This window comes from Chelmon rostratus, chromosome 8 (assembly GCF_017976325.1).
Source record: "Chelmon rostratus isolate fCheRos1 chromosome 8, fCheRos1.pri, whole genome shotgun sequence".
Taxonomy (NCBI): Eukaryota; Metazoa; Chordata; class Actinopteri; order Chaetodontiformes; family Chaetodontidae; genus Chelmon; species Chelmon rostratus.
In genome coordinates, this window is record NC_055665.1 from 17,022,140 (window position 1) to 17,039,487 (window position 17,348).

At 40.3% G+C, this 17,348-nt stretch overlaps 1 protein-coding gene across 1 annotated transcript; it reads left to right on the forward strand.

Annotated features, from left to right (window-relative positions):
* Nucleotides 1-11,931: 11,931 nt before the first annotated feature.
* Nucleotides 11,932-17,143, forward strand: LOC121609943 (proteasome subunit alpha type-2). Its single transcript, XM_041941756.1, has 8 exons — nt 11,932-12,006; nt 12,551-12,627; nt 14,445-14,577; nt 15,013-15,135; nt 15,251-15,332; nt 15,528-15,601; nt 16,033-16,090; nt 16,192-17,143. The coding sequence occupies exons 1-8, from the start codon at nt 11,966-11,968 to the stop codon at nt 16,306-16,308; spliced, it is 705 nt and encodes a 234-aa protein (XP_041797690.1). The 5' UTR covers nt 11,932-11,965; the 3' UTR covers nt 16,309-17,143.
* Nucleotides 17,144-17,348: the final 205 nt, after the last annotated feature.

Below are 17,348 nucleotides of genomic sequence, written 5' to 3' on the forward strand. Positions count from 1 at the left end.
GATTTATAAAAACAAACAAACACACAAAACAGATCATGTAAGCCAATGCTGATGTAATAGCTCTTCTTTCTTTGAGGAGAATACTGATTAAAACTAAAAATTAAATGTGCTGTTTGTTCATTTCTCACTGTGGTGCCCTCTAGTGGTAGTGTTGGAAAAATATGTTGTGGCATTAGTGCAAGAACTGCACTAGTTCTCTTGATTTTCCACAAACAAGAAGTTTGTGGAACCATCAGATCATCACATCACATGCCATCAGAAAGATGCTCCTAACACATAGAAAAACAAATATAGTAACCTTAAGTTTAACTTCTACTTATTAATGCTTTTACATTTGCTGCCACACAGGGCATCTAGCAACCAGCTGGCTAGCTATGTTCTGGTTGTACAGGTTTAAAATGGCGAGCTAACCACATCAAGAATATAGCAAAAAAATCCAGCTTGGTGGAAATGGGCAACAGGACACATATATCATCAAAGAAAAATGAAAACGTCATGAAAAAATAACAATAAAAGTGAGGAGGATATTGCAGTCAAGTTGAAAGCTGTCAGAACAAAACACTAAGCTAGCAGTTGGCTAGCTGCTAGCATAGTGTTAGCCTGCAAGTGAGTCAGCTTAAGGTAAGAACCCACTTCACCTTTGAGGGCCTCGTTTTTCAAGTAGTGGACTAAAGAATGAACTTTAATATAATATGAGGCAGGGCTTTATTATGAGCCAGCCAGTCGTAGTAGGGCTTGCAGCATGATTTGCTTCAATGCAAAAGGCAGCAGCAGAGAGCACGCACCTGGTCAAAGGTTAGTTGGCTTGCTTTGCGACTGCGCAAATGTTTGGTGCTGGTTTGATGAGCAGTGCAGCTGTTTGTTTAACTCCGGGGTAAATGTTTTGCAAAATGGCAAGCGGCTGCCTGTGGTCTGCGTTAAGTTCAAGAGTCTGGTTAGCAGGTGCCAGATGCATACTTTAATGCAGGTTTGAAAGGGGCGGCAGACTGATGGATGTGCATGGAAAATACCATATCTTGTTATGAGCTGTCAGGAAGTCAGTGGTGTGCGTATAAGAGCAAGTTACAGTGTCCCCCTGCAGCATTTTGATTAAATCCTGTATTGACATACAGATGCTAGTGAGTGAAACCTTCCCTTCAGTGCAGGTATTTGATATTACCATGCATGTTTTTATTCAGTTTTTGTGTTGGTAAACAGCAGGAATTTTGAATGGACTACCAGTATTGAGGATGTGATTACTTTGCACAACACACAAATAGACTGCAAGAAGTCTATTTGTGTGTTTCTCTAATATACTGTATAGTTGTGTGTAAAATCATACTTCTCACATATTTACATTTCTGTGAAATTAAATGGTTACTGTGTTGTTCTACTGCAGTGTTAAGCACATCTGGTTATTTTGTTTTCAAGGGATGTCAGATCTTATGGGCACTTTTGTCGTGTTTTTGAGGTGGAAGAGCTCAAACCTTGTTGAGGTCCCTGCACACCCGCACAGGTGTTTTCAGTTATTCAGATGGATTAGACCAGCTGCTCAGTTTGAAGTGGAGTGACATGCTCAAAAGGTTCAATTAGCCAAAATAAATAGACACCTGTGGGGGTTTAGCCAGGATACATAGGGCCTTTAAAGAAATTACAGTATTGTGCATTAGAAACCCAGAAGACTAGTCTGAATTTGACCTGGTTCATGAAAAGCAGGCTTACACAGGAATTCCTTTTAGAAAACAGATACTCATAAACTAATGGGCTTTAGGAATTCAAGTCAACATTTTCTATTCTTTATACTTGACATGTACCATTTTAGTTACACCAATTTCATTGATTATAGTAGCTGTTGTCTGTTGCTAAAGCAATATCTTTATCTCAAATATGTGACCTAGAAGCTGTTGTCACATCAATTTATCACATCAAGCAGGCTATTCCGACTTATGCCGAGTCCACATGTACACAGGTTTTTTTCAAAAGTTTTTTCTATCCGTTTTGGCCATTTGTTCACACAAACGCACTTTTAAGTAACTGAAAACTGAGTTTTTGGCTCGTGACATCAAAGTGTACGCCAGTATCCCCTTTGTTTACAGTGGTGGAAGTGGCCAGAATAGCGCTCGTGCTAACTGTGCTAATAGGACTTTTACAGGTTTACACATTATTGGAGAGTTACTCTTCCACTTTTATTGAGGAACAGAGGTATCAGAATGCTCTGTGGAGATGATCTTCTAATCCCACAACACAGACCCAGTGTCAGTGGTTTTGGTCAAGATCCGCAAATTTATGAATCCTACTATGGCGAAGGAGCGACCCACCTTTTCAGGCTTCTGATTGGCCAACGTGGCTTTGGGGTTAGGGTTAAGCACTGCCTTTTGGTTTGGCATGCTCTTGAGAGGGCTTCAATTGTGTTTTTGTGTTTTCTTATGGGCAGAGATTTTTTTAAAAACACTGTTTCTGTGGTTGAGTCTTTTTTTTTTGAGAACGAAGGAGGAAAAACATTATTGATAATAAAAAATACCACTAATAAAAGAGCTCACCTCCAAACACCTCAAAGACACAAAGACCGAGAGAATCTATTGACTCCATCCTCCAGTTAGTAAAAAAAGAGAAAGAAATTGAGAATATGAACTGCTTCCTAAATGACTTGTGATTCCACCGAGCTTTGAATAGCTCTGCCAAAATCTTGATTCAGTGCTGCTCAAACAGTTTGTCAGTGGAAGTTGAAGAATGTCAAACGTCACAAGATGTGTTTGCCGACTGTGGATTTCTGCTCCTTTACTGCTTCTTCTTCGGTCCTTTTCGAGTACATTCTGTCTCTATTCTGCTGTTGCATCATGGATGTTTTTCACAGCTGCTGTACTCACAATAAACTGTGGATTGGGTTTTATCACTGATAAAGTCATGATTGGCCAAAATATCAATCCTGTGAATCAGGCCTGACCCTACTGAGACGCTGATATCAAGCTTTAATTTGAAGGTTTCCACTGACTGTTCCTTAACTTCCCTTCCCTCCTTGTTTTCCTTCTTTCTGCATCGTATTTTTCCCCTCACAGCTTTGATCTCTTCATAATTAGATATATAAAGTAAAGTTCTCATGCTGCCCTGCATCTGTCAGGTGAGCCAGGTCAGTCGGCCTCAGCAGCTGCCTGTTATTATGTAAAAACAGGCCTGTTCATTGGCTGAGCGAAACATAAAACTTTTGATTTATCTCCTCATTCAGTGTCAGTCTTTCCTTCTCATGTGTTTTTTTCATTTTGAAACATGTTGGAGTCATTTGATCCTGATCCCTGAAAACAATGCTTTTCCTCTCGTCTCTCTTTGGCCTTATTCTTCTAACTTCACTCTTGAGCATCAGGGGCTCCTTCTCACAGTGAGGCCTGGCAGTGACCAGTATGATAGAACTGCTGTTTTCATTCACACATTTCATCTGTATTTCTGACAGAATACCAGATCTGAAGCCTAAAATGCAAATATACATCATGGAAAACATTGGGCTTATTTACTATGTGGCAGCTTGGCACCGTATGGCAAACTGTGATATCTCCCAGGAATGAGGTGGGAAGTCTGCATACGCACATTCATGGTATCTGTGAAATATTTCCAGTCTACACTGGAGAGCAGAGAGGAACATGTGGGAGAAGATGAAGAGAGGATAGAGATGGAGGAATGAGAGGAAATCAGGCTGCTGGCCTCGAACAGAGAAAGATGGAGGAGGCAGGAGGACGTTTCTAGCCTGTGCTGTAATTTTTCCTGCCCAACTGTCTGAATGTTTGTCTGTTTCCTTTGTCCAGAGGGGGTCTGTGGTAGGATCCCCGGCTGTGGAGATTTTACACCTTATGTTATTATCACACTCATCTTTTGTTTACCCCTTAAATGCACTTCATCCTCCCGCGGTAGGAAATGTGTCATTTTAAACTGAGGTTTGACGCGGCCTTTTCTAAACACGGCAGATCACACAGCTAACAGCCTTTCTGTTGGCCCGCTAGCTGTTGGTGTTGGACTCCGCTGTCAGGCCACACAGTCGATGCCGCCGCTGAGAGCTCGCCATGATTGGCTCACAGTTTACACAGACAGTCCAACATCATTAATGTTTTTGCACATCTTTCAGTAACATATGTGGTCAATGGTCTGTGTGGCTGAGTGGGCGGAGGATTCATCATCGCCTTTGTCCGTTTCCTCGTGACATCTCGTTATGTTCACGGCTAGGAACTTAATGAAAGTAAACAGAACAAAGAGATAACGTAATATTGTGTTGACATGCATTATAAGCAGATATTGTTTTTTTTATTTTTAGCTCATGCTCAGTATTCTGCTTTCTTGGTTTGTACTTTGGGACCCAAGATTCATGGGCCCCTTCCCATTAATAACATTAACATTCATTAAGTTGGATGAAAATACCTTTAGGTTTTTGGGTGTAAAAGTGTAGTTTCATTAATCCCTGTTGTCTAAACTGTGTCTGTTTGCAGATGACTCAAAACTATTCAGACTGCAGTCAATCACTGACCAAAACCTTGATGACGATCCCACTCTCGGACTTCGTCAGTCTGATACAGGCCAGAGTTTTGTTGTCAGCATGTGAGATGTTTTTGTATTTCTTGAAGTTATTTAGATAATCTTTGTTTTATTAGAAAGTCTTTTGCTATTTTCCGCAGTCTTAATTCCAGCACAGATTGTTTTTTATAATAACCGTGTCTGTTCTGTTCCATTAAAATGATCAAACTGAACTTATAGACTTCAGTGTGGGCGAGCCGTCTCTGTGGTATGTGTTTTTGTGCATACCACAGGCTATTTAACTGAATGTTTCCATGATGTGTGCCTTAGTGCTCCTTCATCTTCCGCACTGTGTTCGCTGCAGAATCACGGGTGGAGTAAATCAAAGAGTTTAAGGACCAGGGATTGGAGCGTATTTGATCCGTGCTCTTCCAAAGGAAACCCAGACAAATAACTTGAATAATTCCACATGGCTAAAATAGCGTTTCTTTTTGTCCAAATATTTTTTTTTTTTTTTTCAGATCATTAAATTGGCTTCCAGTCTTTAGGCATGTACCTCCACAGCACACTATTACTGGCTTACAGTGCATGTGACATCTACTGAAAGGCATTTTAATCGCTGTTGATGTGTCCGTGTTGTTGGACACAAAATGGAAATGTCAGCTTAATGGGCTATAGAACCAGTGAGTTAAAGCATTGCAGATGTTGCTGCAGAGATTGTTTGTTTTTGACTGGGAGTTCATCTCAGGCTCTGGCTGGGTTCAGGGAGAGTTGAAAGGTCGAATGGCTGCTTGTTTTTCACTCAGGTCTGCATAATGTAGGTGCAGGGAAGAGGTGTGTGTGTGTGTGTTGTGCTTTGCATTGTTATATACTATGCCATACAGTTTTTCTTCTTCCTCTAATTCATCTCTTTTCCACGTACCTGTCGTCAGTTTACATCACTTCCTCCACAGATTCACACATGAAACTGAGGGCTCTGCGTAATTTCAATTTGCTCGCCAAGTGGCAGTCAGCGGGTTCAGCAGCATGGGAGGCCACCGCAAATCTCTCACTCAGGGTTTATTTGCTCTACACCTCTATACATGAGCTGAGACACCGGGACGGAGGCAGATGCGTCTTATGGTGGGTGGTGGTGGATGAACGCAATATGCAGTTTCCACTAATAAAACACGTACAATGGAAGAATGTCAAGATGCATTTCAAGAGGATGTCAGAGGCTTTACGTTCTGTCAGAGCAGACAGAGAGACCCGATGACAGCCTGTGTAATAGAGGAGGAGGGTTAGAGCTGAACTAATAAATCAGCTAATGTTATATCTTGTGATGTTAGCTTACGTTTTTGCCTTGGCCTGGAAATAACATGAAGAGAAATGCTAAAAAAGACATGTGAGGTTAGTTGGAAACAGTGTCTCTGTAACCTAGCCAGTACTGGTTTGTTGAGGCCGATACTGATATTGAGCAGTACTGCATACCTGCTGATTAGTCATTTTAACAAACACAACCGAACAACCTGGATATGGATCCCATAGATTTGTTTCTGTAAAGAGTTGTAACCATACTGAGCAGGACATTTTGTAGTGTTAAAATACTTTTTGTAGTGTTTTCCTGCTGAAAAACATATTCAGGCATCCTTGTCAAAGATGTTTGCTTTTCTTCTGTGTTAATGCAGAAAATGATCAGATTACATTGTTATCAATATCGGCCTCAAAATAGGGTCAGACTCTAACATACAGTATATGATTGTCCATAACTGCACATTTTGATTGTTCATATCCACATGCAGACAAAATGAAGCTACTGTTTAAATAACACTTTTACAGGATTGTGTAGTCTATATTCATCCTATCTGCGTTCATTCTAGTATTGCAGGCTGTTGCAAACCACTGTCTGGTTAGTTCTACACTAAGATGCTTCATGCATGTTCAAGGTGGTGCAGTCCTGGTGGTCCTGCAGTCTTTTGAATAGTAGGTCTTCACTTCAAAACCACCAGTTTGCCCTTGTGAGAAGTGGCCGGCTCTGTTGCTTTGGAGACTGTCTCCCAGCTCAGCCTCAGTGTGTGCAGGCGATGACTAAATCATTATCAGAGCTCAACTTTCACTTGTCCAGTTTGTTCCTGACATATTCTGTGTGGAAACATCAGAGTCTTCGGATAGCCCATCAGATGACTTACAATCATACATTTATCCCCACTCCAGCTCCTCTTAGCTTCTCTGACAGGACGCCCTGTGGAGTGTCCACAGTTTGCCACACATCTGTTCCACAGTGATGTTTGTTTTAACTTCTCCTGAAGGACTCAGCACATTGCTGCCACTTGGGGGAGATTTTTATAAGAAAACAAACAAAAAATATTCAAATTTATGGCCACATTTTTACAGGTGTTATTTTTAGCCGTGCACAGAACAAACCCAGGGAGGCCTGAAAGGAAAGATGAATACATACAAGACATTTATAGAAAAGCTTTCCTATAAATGTCATATTTAAAAGCCTGTTGCTGGTTGCTTTTTAAAAAAACAAAAAAAAAAACAAAAAACAAACTCTATTATTTGAAATGCTTGCCTAGCTGTTTTTGGCATAAAAACACAGTATTTCCTCCGTTTGGGTCATTGAGTGCTACCTTTGTTTGGGGCAGCGGCTGTAAATTCACAGTGTTTGTCAACCACATTTGTCTAGAAAGTGACGCGAGTTAAGAGACTTGCGTCACACTTAATAAAACGCCATTACCACACATTTTGAATTATTTACCAAACACCATTTTAAATACAAGTTCCTTTGACCCAGGAGGTGCTTTGTGACGTACATGCACTTTGTGATTGTTAGTGTTAAAAATGAATTATTTGCAGCCGTAGCCCTCATGTGCTGGAGACGTAAGATTTGGCTTCATTTATTCCTTAAATCAGATCCACTGCAGGATAAATGAATTTGGGCAATTTTAAAAATACAATAATGAATTGTCTGTTGAAATTTTAGTAGCATAGAGAAACAGTTGTTGGGAAAAGGTTGGTTGTAGTCCCACTCTTCACTTTTCTATCTCACTGTCACAACTGTCTATATGCTGGAGGATATTGAGGATAAAAGATAATTGAAATTGCAGGCACAAATTTGAATGAGCTCTTCTGCCAAAATGTCTATTTTTCCTCTGACTGACCATCTGTTGTAAAGGTTGCTGACGTGCTCAGCTGAAACCATGGCAACCGGTGACCTGGCAGATCCATACATTGTGAATTATGTTTACAATTCAGCTTATGGGACCCGTGAACTGCATTTATCACTGGCGTTTTGGGAATGGGAATGTTAGGTTTCACCTAGGAGAGGCACAGAAACGCAACCTTAAAGAAGGGCAGTGGGAAACTTTTAAGGGTTACAATTTACAGCGCCACCCTTATTTGTTGTTTACTTAGCGAGAATGCCCTGGAGCCAGAGAAGAAAAGATGGGGAAAAGGAATGGAAAAGGTACTGGGGGTCAGACGCCTGTCCCTGTGAGGAGCCTGCTGCCAGGGCCTTTATAAATTTAACTGCTCTTTAACTAAGCACAGACATGCACATACCAGCTTCATGCAGAAAGCCCGCTTTTCCTTCATGGCTGGAAGCTGTGTCACTAAAGTAATGGCTGTGCCTGGTCAATACAAATGACATGTGGAAACATATCGTACGTTTTCTGTTGATATTTCAACACATTAGCTGACCTCTCATGAAATTAGTCAATAGTAGTATTTTGTGTAGCCACCTACTGTTTATCATTATAGCTAATTAGATTCTAACAGCAGTTAGCTAATGTAAGCAATACAATGCTAGCTGTCATAAGCAGGTGGCAGATGGCCTACATTTACCTTAAATTAATTGAGCTGAGTCCTGACAGCAAGGCCTGCACCACTAACAACAGGTGTGGAAGCCTGTGGGGTGGGTGGGGGAAAAGACTGGACATGAATGCCTGGCTTCAGGGGTGAGGTGTAAGTACCTCATCCACGGCCGGTGGAAGGATCCAATGTCTGATTTAAACACTCTCTCCTTTTAAGGAAAAATTCTCCCCTCTCCCTGGATATATCATATTTAGTTGAATGCAGTTGTTTGCCTGGTATATTTTGCCCCATAGGCCAAACTTTCTCAGCTTACAGTAAATCGAGCTGGCATGCACTGATATTCACTTGTTGGGCTGTCAAAATGGGGAGTTTTGGCTGAACCCAAAAGCAGAACAACACCATAATTTGTTGCAAAACAAGACAGTTTATTATAATATAATGTACAGCTAATATAAAATGTGCAATCCAGATGAGCTGAGCTGGGCTGGTAGGGAGGAGAGGCACGGAGAGATAAAGCACAGGAGTCACAACACAGGTAGAGAACATAGAGCAAAATCACTAGTTTCAAAGAAGAGCCAATACAAAACACCACTGAGGATAACTGGCTGTCTGGCACTGATCAAGGCACGAGACTGGAATGGAGAACCAGGGTTTTTGTAATGTGCAGGTAATTAGTGATGAGCCACAGGTGTGCAGGTGGGTTGGATGCAGGAGGAGCAGGTAACCATGCCCAGCTCAGCTCAGACAAAGACACACAGGGGCAGAGAGAGGACAAACAAGGGAAGAGACACAGAGCACAGAGAGACAGACAGGAGGATCCTGACATGTGCATGTTTATGTCTCAGCATGAGATAACATTAGGTTGTGCAAAATTATGAACATAGAAGCATTAGGAAACATTAATGCATTTATACATTAATGGGAACAGTACCACTTCCCTCCAAAATCAAATATGGAAAAACGGATTAGCGTAGTCATTGTAATAATCAGTGCACGTTATGCATGAATATTTAATAATATTTCTATTTTGGCTGGAACTGTTGAGTGCTACATGAACCATCTGATCATGTGATGGCAAGATCAAAGTTTGTAGCAACACTCTTTTGCAACAGGTCTGGTCGGCCGTAATACACCAGCAAAAAAAATCATTATGAGGTGTGGTATCATCTTCTGAGGATAAAAGCTATCTACTCACTGTAAGTGTAAAGATGAAAGCAGAGGTATTTTAATTACAGGTCCAGAGTATGACAGTTGATAACGCTTTTTTGAGCAGCCATTGCAAGAGAACAGGATTTAAATATGTCATCTTTGTAGCCTACTTGCTGTAATATTCATTTTAATCATTTCATTAAAGGACTTCGGTCTGACCACTAGAGGGCAGCATTAAACTGTGTGAACCTTAAGTGATGTGTTTGGAAAGAAGGGGCAACCTCTCTCCCCTTTCTCTATCATACACGTGCGCACACACACACATGCATACACACGCAGTTAGTTGAACAGATGCATATTAAATGGGCCTCCAGCAAACACAGATTAGATCAACAGGTGTTGCCTCAAAGTTGCTCCAGCCATGTGTTGTTTGTTCAGGTCAGGTGTTGATTATTAACACTGCCACTAGTTAACATTATGCTAACTTTAACTGTGATTATAGACTTCAGATTAATACTGACACCAGGTTCAGGTGTCGCTTTGCCCTTCATTTTTCTTGGCTTTGCATCATTTGTGTTTAGTTCATGGCCTCATCTTCAACAGATCAGGCTCTAGAGCTGTAAAGCCTGAGGTGAAGTGCCTATTAGCAATGGAACATCACGAAATAGATTATTACTCTTTTATTTAGTCTGACCTAACTGCTTAATAACCTGTTTAGGAGTTTGGAGCAATGCTGGTTCAGACTGTGAGGCCACAGTTCAATGAGGGCCACATCACTACTGATCACATGGAAATAATGTTGTGGACATGTGGAAACTATTTATAGTAGAAAAGACATAGTTGGGTAAGAAGGGATTTTTTGTGTATGTAGTTTTTCTGAATTGATTTTTACATTACCAGAAGCTTCTCTGTACACATTACAAGTACAATTGGCTGGATTTCTTTTCTTTAACAACAGCAGGACTAAGAAGACAGGCTTCCATAGATACACAATAAGTGTTACTTTGCTATTGAAAGAAAATATACGTTGGATTATGCATTCATTAGAGTGCTGCCAGTAAATTGTCAGACAGCATTTTACTGATAGTCCCTGTAATTGTTACGCATCTGTTGTAAATGAGGCCTGTGATGCAGTGGGGAGTGAAGCTTTCAGCCTAAATGAGAAACTGTTTGTTTGTAGCAGCTGTGTAGCAGCTGCTCTGTCCACACAGATACACAATCATAAGCCCTCCTCTGTGCAGCACAGCTCACACATGCAAACACTCACCCAAGTTTACCTATTTACTGTACATAAACAGCATGTAAAGGCTCTTTATGTTTGAAGTTGTTTCTGTTTTGTGAACACACACAGAGACAGAGATACTGACAATATCAAACCACACACTGCAGCTTTGAGGGGACTCAAAGGGAAATTAGGTGGTCGGAAAATTAAGCTTTTAGGTGCACCTTTCAGTGGTCTTGACTAATGAATGTGGAACTCTCTAATGAAGTATGGACTCTAAAGAGTTTATGTAATTTAATCCCAAAAACAGGAGCACAGATTCTGTCTGTTTTACCAGTTTAGAGAAGGCAGTGAAGACAAGTAGGGACATCTCTCTCCAGAAGGGAGCAGTAGAGGGACATTTAAAGAAGTTTACAAATTTTCTTCCTTGCTTTCACAAAATGAACTGTTAATAATATCACTGTATAATTTATGTATTTCATAATATAGTGAGAGTCATTTAAAGTACTTTTCAACTAGTAAATGGAAATATAGACTGTCTTCAGACTGGAAGATGTTTCAGATTGACACCAGTGGCTGAGACAAAAACTCAGGACCTTGGACAGCAGCACCACAAAGGACTGGGCAACACTCAAGACCTCAGACAGAGGCAGCAAACATGATGATTGAACTGCTGGCGATGCTGCTAAGATAAACTACTCTGAACACTTCACTGCCAAAACTGAATTTAAGGTTGTTTTTTAAACAAAGCAGTAAATAATAAGAAAATAAATATTAAAAAAATAAATGTATTTCCACCAGTCCGGCGTTCCATGACCCCCATAACCCCCTGCTGCCTTCTTGTGCTCCAGTGTGCCTTGACTGCCCATCGCTGTCTTCTTGCTCTCACTGTTTTTCAGTTCGGCCAGTATGGAAAAATCATAATGCTATTGTAGAATGACATTTTCATTTTTGATTTTATTCTATGATTTAAAGATTTCCTATAGGCTTCCATCCATGAGTATGTGAAAATCAAAATGCAAATTTCCTTAGATAGATAGATAGATAGATAGATAGATAGATAGATACTTTATTACTCTCCAAAGAGAAATTTGCAATTATTGCGTTTCAATGTAATTTGTACTAAAATAACAGACATATGTGGAAAATTAATGTTAATGAGGAATTACATTTAAATTTTCAGGTTTACGTTACTATTTTAACATACAATCTTATTCTTGGTATCCATCGTTGTCGACTTGCTGTACCCAATGACACTGGGTGGCAGTAAACACCCTTAAGTGGATTTAGGCGTCTACAGACACAGAGTAGAAGAAGAAGGACAAGATGGCGGAACGAGGCTACAGTTTCTCCCTCACCACATTTAGGTAAACTTTGTATAAAATGTTCTAAAATTTGATATAGGCATTTAAACTTGTAGTCTGTAGAAGTTGTTGTTGAATAACAGATTGCTAAGTTTACATAGATCAAATTTGAAAGGAAAAGGTGGTTTGGGGAGCCTTTGCAGTTGGTGCACTGTCATTGCCGGGTATTAATGAATCGGCTAACGTTAGCTAACTGTTAGCATGTCGGATAACATGTTTTTAAATGAAACCGATGTGACAGATCTTTACTTCTGATAACGATAGTAATAAGTCGCCAAAGTGTTCTATTTGTTAGCATATTAATGAACGGCTCGAAACAGGTCAGTTTACATGCTAATCTTTTAGAGACTAGTTTAGCTAAATTAGCGCAGATGAGTCAGTTGTTTTAGCCTTTGCTTTCAGTTTCGTATCTGTTCATAGTTCTACGCAAAATCTCATGGTCCAACTAGACTAATTGCAGTGTTTGCATATAGGTTAATTAGTTTTCCTCCGACTCACAGCATGGTAATGCAGTAGCATCTGTTTTTTTTTTTATTAAATCCTGTAGCCCTTCGGGTAAACTGGTCCAGATTGAATATGCCCTGGCAGCTGTAGCAGCCGGAGCACCCTCAGTCGGCATCAAAGGTAAGGAGTTCTGGAAATTGTTGTACGTTATTGTTAGTAAAATAAGTGAAGTGCTTTAAAATCAAAAGCCCTTTTTCAAATGCACAATAAAACACGTTCATTTGATACCTGGCTGTAATCATAGGATGTAACAAGACTGAAATGGTGTATTATCTTTCATTGCATTCATTGGTAAAAGGCAAATTGACACGGATTGGATATAAACAGTTTTTTGAGATATTGGCACTCCTTCTGAGTAATTTATCTTGCCTTTAATGTGGATAACGCCAAGTGCGGTGGACATTGTGAGTTGCAGGTCTTTAAACCTCACAAAAAAAAAAAAAAAAAAACCCCAAACGTTTTGGTACAGCTGATACAGCATGTAAGCAAGTATGTATGCAAGCAATATCATGCTGTCCTCGTGACTCTCGGTGTGCAGTACTTTTTCACAATTGTGATAGATGTGCTATTTATCCAGATCAGTGCCACAACCCGACAGATACTGGTACAGCAGCCGAGGTGGTCACCAGCATTGTTAATAGCTATGCATGACATTTTATATTTAAGATCAGATAAGATAAAACTTTATTTATCCCCAGCCGGGGAAATTTGGGCATTACAGCAGCATGTGAAAGCAGTGGGAAGAAAAATAGCAGCAGAGGTAGAGAACATTTAAAAAAAAAAACAAAATAAAAAGTAGACTATATATGTACATATTATACAAGCAAAATGAAATTTGACTATATAAAAGAAAAATAAAATATGTAGAAAAACATATGTAAAAAGTACGTATTGTCCCGTAGTGTTACTACTATTGCACAGAAGAATAAAATACACAAAACAGTAAATCATATTGCACAAAATGTAAAAGGAAATATGTAATATTGCACAAAATGTGTAGATATGAGCGTAATTTGTCAAACAACATCAACACAGTCTTATGTTAAGTGGTGCTGGAGTTGAATAATCTGATAGCTGTTAGCATGAAGGACCTGCGGTCGCGTTCCTTCTTACACACTGGATGCAGCAGTCTGTTACTAAAGGAGCTGCTTAGGGCCCCCACTGTGTCATGCAGGGGGTGGGAGGGGTTGTCCATGATCGATGTCAGCTTGGCTAACATCCTCCTCTCACCTACATCCTCAGTGGTGTCCAGAGGGCAGTCCAGGACAGAACCAGCTCTCCTGACCAGTTTATTAAGTCTCTGTCTGTCCCTCTCAGAGCTTCCGCAGCCCCCTGCAGACCGCTGCGTAAAAGACTGCAGATGCAATCACAGAGTCATAGAAAGTCCTCAGTAATGTCCTACATACTCCAAAGGACCTCAGTCTTCTCAGGAGATGGAGATGACTTTTGCCCTTTCTATACAGGGCATCAGTGTTAGTGGACCAGTCCAGTTTATTGTTGAGGCGGACACCCAGGTAATTGTACTCCTCTAGGATCTCAATCCCTGGATGCACACCGGTGTAGTTTGCGGTGCTTTCCTGCGGAAGTCTATCACCATCTCCTTGGTTTTGCCGGCATTGATGTGCAGGTGGTTTAGTCCACACCAGTCGACAAAGTTAGTGATGACTTCCCTGTATTCCAAATCGTTCCCCTGCGATACACATCCAAAGATGGCTGTATCGTCGGAGAACTTCTGGAGGTGGCAGCTGGTTGTGTTGTGTCTGAAGTCCGATGAGTAGAGGGTGAAGAGGAAAGGCGAGAGCACAGTACCCTGCGGAGCCCCGGTGCTGCAAACTGCCACATCCGACACATAGTCGTGATTTGAAACCGATTAGAAAAAATGGTCAGCAGTTAGTATTTGTGAAGGCACTAACTGCGATTTTCTGTTTGATTTTCAGCTTCCAATGGAGTTGTCCTGGCAACAGAGAAGAAACAAAAGTCTATTCTGTATGATGAGCAGAGTGTCCATAAAGTGGAGCCTATCACTAAACACATAGGCATGGTCTACAGTGGCATGGGCCCTGACTACAGGTGGGAAGTTTTTCTGTATTTTGAAGGAAAACAATGCAGCAACTAAGATTTCTCTGCTGACTTAAGACAAGAAGTGTCTTTCTGTGTGATGTCCAACAACTTCCAAAAGCACCACAAAGGGAAAATATGAAAACAGGCCCAGTGTAGATTGTTTCTTAGCAGCTTAAGCAACAATATTCTTAGCCTTATCCAGTCTGTTTTCAATGGATATGTTGGAGGCTCTGCATGTTTTTAATCCTTCAACAAATAGATGCATTTTACATTGTCAAAGAATTGGGAAAGCATACCACAAAGTTTTTAATCTTAAATTTAGCTATTAAGCTTAAATCTAATACTCTGTCTTGTGCACATACAAACATACAATATTGATGAGTTTGTGTGCACAAGGGGGGGACTTTGTTAATGAGCTAAATTAATGAGTTGTCATTCTTTCAGGGTTTTAGTACGAAGAGCACGGAAGTTGGCACAACAGTACTTCCTGGTTTACCAGGAACCAATCCCCACAGGCCAGCTTGTCCAGAGAGTGGCCTCCGTAATGCAAGAGTACACACAGTCTGGGTGGGTATACACAAAGATGCACCAATACACACACTGCTTCTAGACACATCGTGCTAAGGTAAGATGTATGCAGTCAAAATTTTTAGATTTAATCTGTCATGTTATTTTCCTCCAGTGGAGTGCGTCCCTTTGGCGTTTCATTGCTGATAGCTGGATGGGATGAAGACCACCCCTACCTGTTCCAGTCAGACCCCTCCGTATGTTGTATTACTCACTTTAATATTTGTTGAAAAAAATGATTGTATTTAGTTGCACACCCTGTCTACCTGAAATTTGTTCAACATTTATTCTTGTTGCTCTCAGTCTACAGGGATTCTAATGTAAAGACTATAATGCTCTGTCAGAAGTGGAACTTCTTGCTGGATTTTTATTCTTCTGTTTCTGACTGGCAGGGTGCATATTTTGCTTGGAAAGCCACAGCCATGGGAAAGAACTATGTTAATGGAAAAACATTCCTTGAAAAAAGGTAAGATTGTACAATTAAATGTGTTTTTTATATAATAAATAGAGTAACATGAATTAATTAATTAAAGTCATCATTGTTTTTGGCCTGGCTGTGCCGAATCTGAATGGATACAAGCGACAAAATCCTTAATTTCTGACAAACATGAAGAAGAGTGGTATTTCTACTGTTTAAATACAAACACACAGACATTGTTTTTTCAGGTGATTTTATGGTAAATGTAATTCTGAATATTATGTTCCATTTTTTTTTTTACATCCTTTACACTGGACCTTTAGTTCTTACATATTGCACCTTTTTCAAAAGTTCACATTTTGACATACTGTTGACCATGAATGCACAGGTTTGTTTCAGTGGGCTTTCACAACTCTTACATTTCTCTACCTGATGCACACTACACAGATATCTAGATGACCACTTTGTTTTGTTCACAGGTATAACAACGACCTGGAATTGGAAGATGCCATCCACACAGCTATCTTGACACTGAAGGTATGTTTATTACAAAATACCTAAGGTATGAACTCTGTTTTCACTAATGATATGGTTCTCCTTTTTTCAGTCATTTACACTCCCCTATCTTTGTGTTTCAGGAGAGCTTTGAGGGTCAGATGACAGAGGAGAACATTGAGGTGGGGATCTGCAATGAGGCTGGCTTCAAAAGACTCACCCCAGCGGAGGTGAAAGACTACCTGGCAGCCATTGCATGAACACACTCTCCCTGATGACAGGGCTTTCAGGCCACATTTCAAGACAAAGGCATAACAGCACATTAGCCATCAGTCTCATGACACATTTTTGTAAACCACAGAACATGAAAGGATGCCCGCCATAACCTCATTACAGTCAAGATTATTAGCATGAAGTGGCAGAATCAGACAGCCTGTTTGGGACTATGCCAGACCTATTTACTTAAAGTAAAAGCCTGTTGTGTGTGCCACTCACAACTACATTGACTAAACTCCATCAGTGGCTGTGAGCTGGTAAACTCATGTTATCACCTAACTGGCTTTCTTAACCACCTACCCAGGTCCTGTGAAATGTGGCAGATGCCTAATGTGCAAATGATAAGGAATGTGGGCTCTGATGAGTGAAATCTCAAATCTTCCATTGAATCCTTAATTTTTCTTTTTTGTTATTGCTGTGGCAAAGGCAATCCTCTCAGTTTGAAAACCAAGCACGTTGTTTTATGCATCCATTCAAAATTCTGTTGCTTGCAACCATTATGACAAATGGTGTGTGGTTGCACAAAAAGCAAAAAATCAAAATGGTAACAAGGTTAGAAACCAGAGAGAGCTTCTCTCTCTGGGGGAGATTTATTTAGTGACCAAACTCTTTCCTGCACTTAATTAGCGTGGATCAGCAAAAGGGAGCAAGAAGGGAGGATACAATTGAAAGTTTTGAGATTTTTCAATCAGAATCTAATTGCCTGTACAGCAGTTTTACACCGTGTACTCTTATTTTTTTCAGGCTAGAAACAATTCTAGAGTTTGTATTTTTTCTTCTGGTATCTGTCATTTATTCAAATAAAAGATGATGAGTGGACGTTGCCTCCGTGTTTTAAATTGATGTTAATGTTTTGAAATCGCACTTTTATTGTTAAATGTGCAAATTATGAATATGCTGTTAGAACATTGTTTGTATACATAATGAGCGCGCGCTTGTGCGCAGTATGGAGCAGAGCGCGCTTTAACATCAACCGAACACCTTTTCAAATTATATATATATCCCTCCGCCTACGTTGTGTTTA

Coding starts and splice junctions, on each gene's coding strand:
- LOC121609943 (XM_041941756.1), top strand. CDS start 11,966: ATGGCGGAACGAGGCTACAGTTTCTCCCTCACCACATTTAG. Junction 14,578..15,012: donor GGCATGGGCCCTGACTACAG/GTGGGAAGTTTT, acceptor TCATTCTTTCAG/GGTTTTAGTACGAAGAGCAC. Junction 15,333..15,527: donor TGTTCCAGTCAGACCCCTCC/GTATGTTGTATT, acceptor TCTGACTGGCAG/GGTGCATATTTTGCTTGGAA.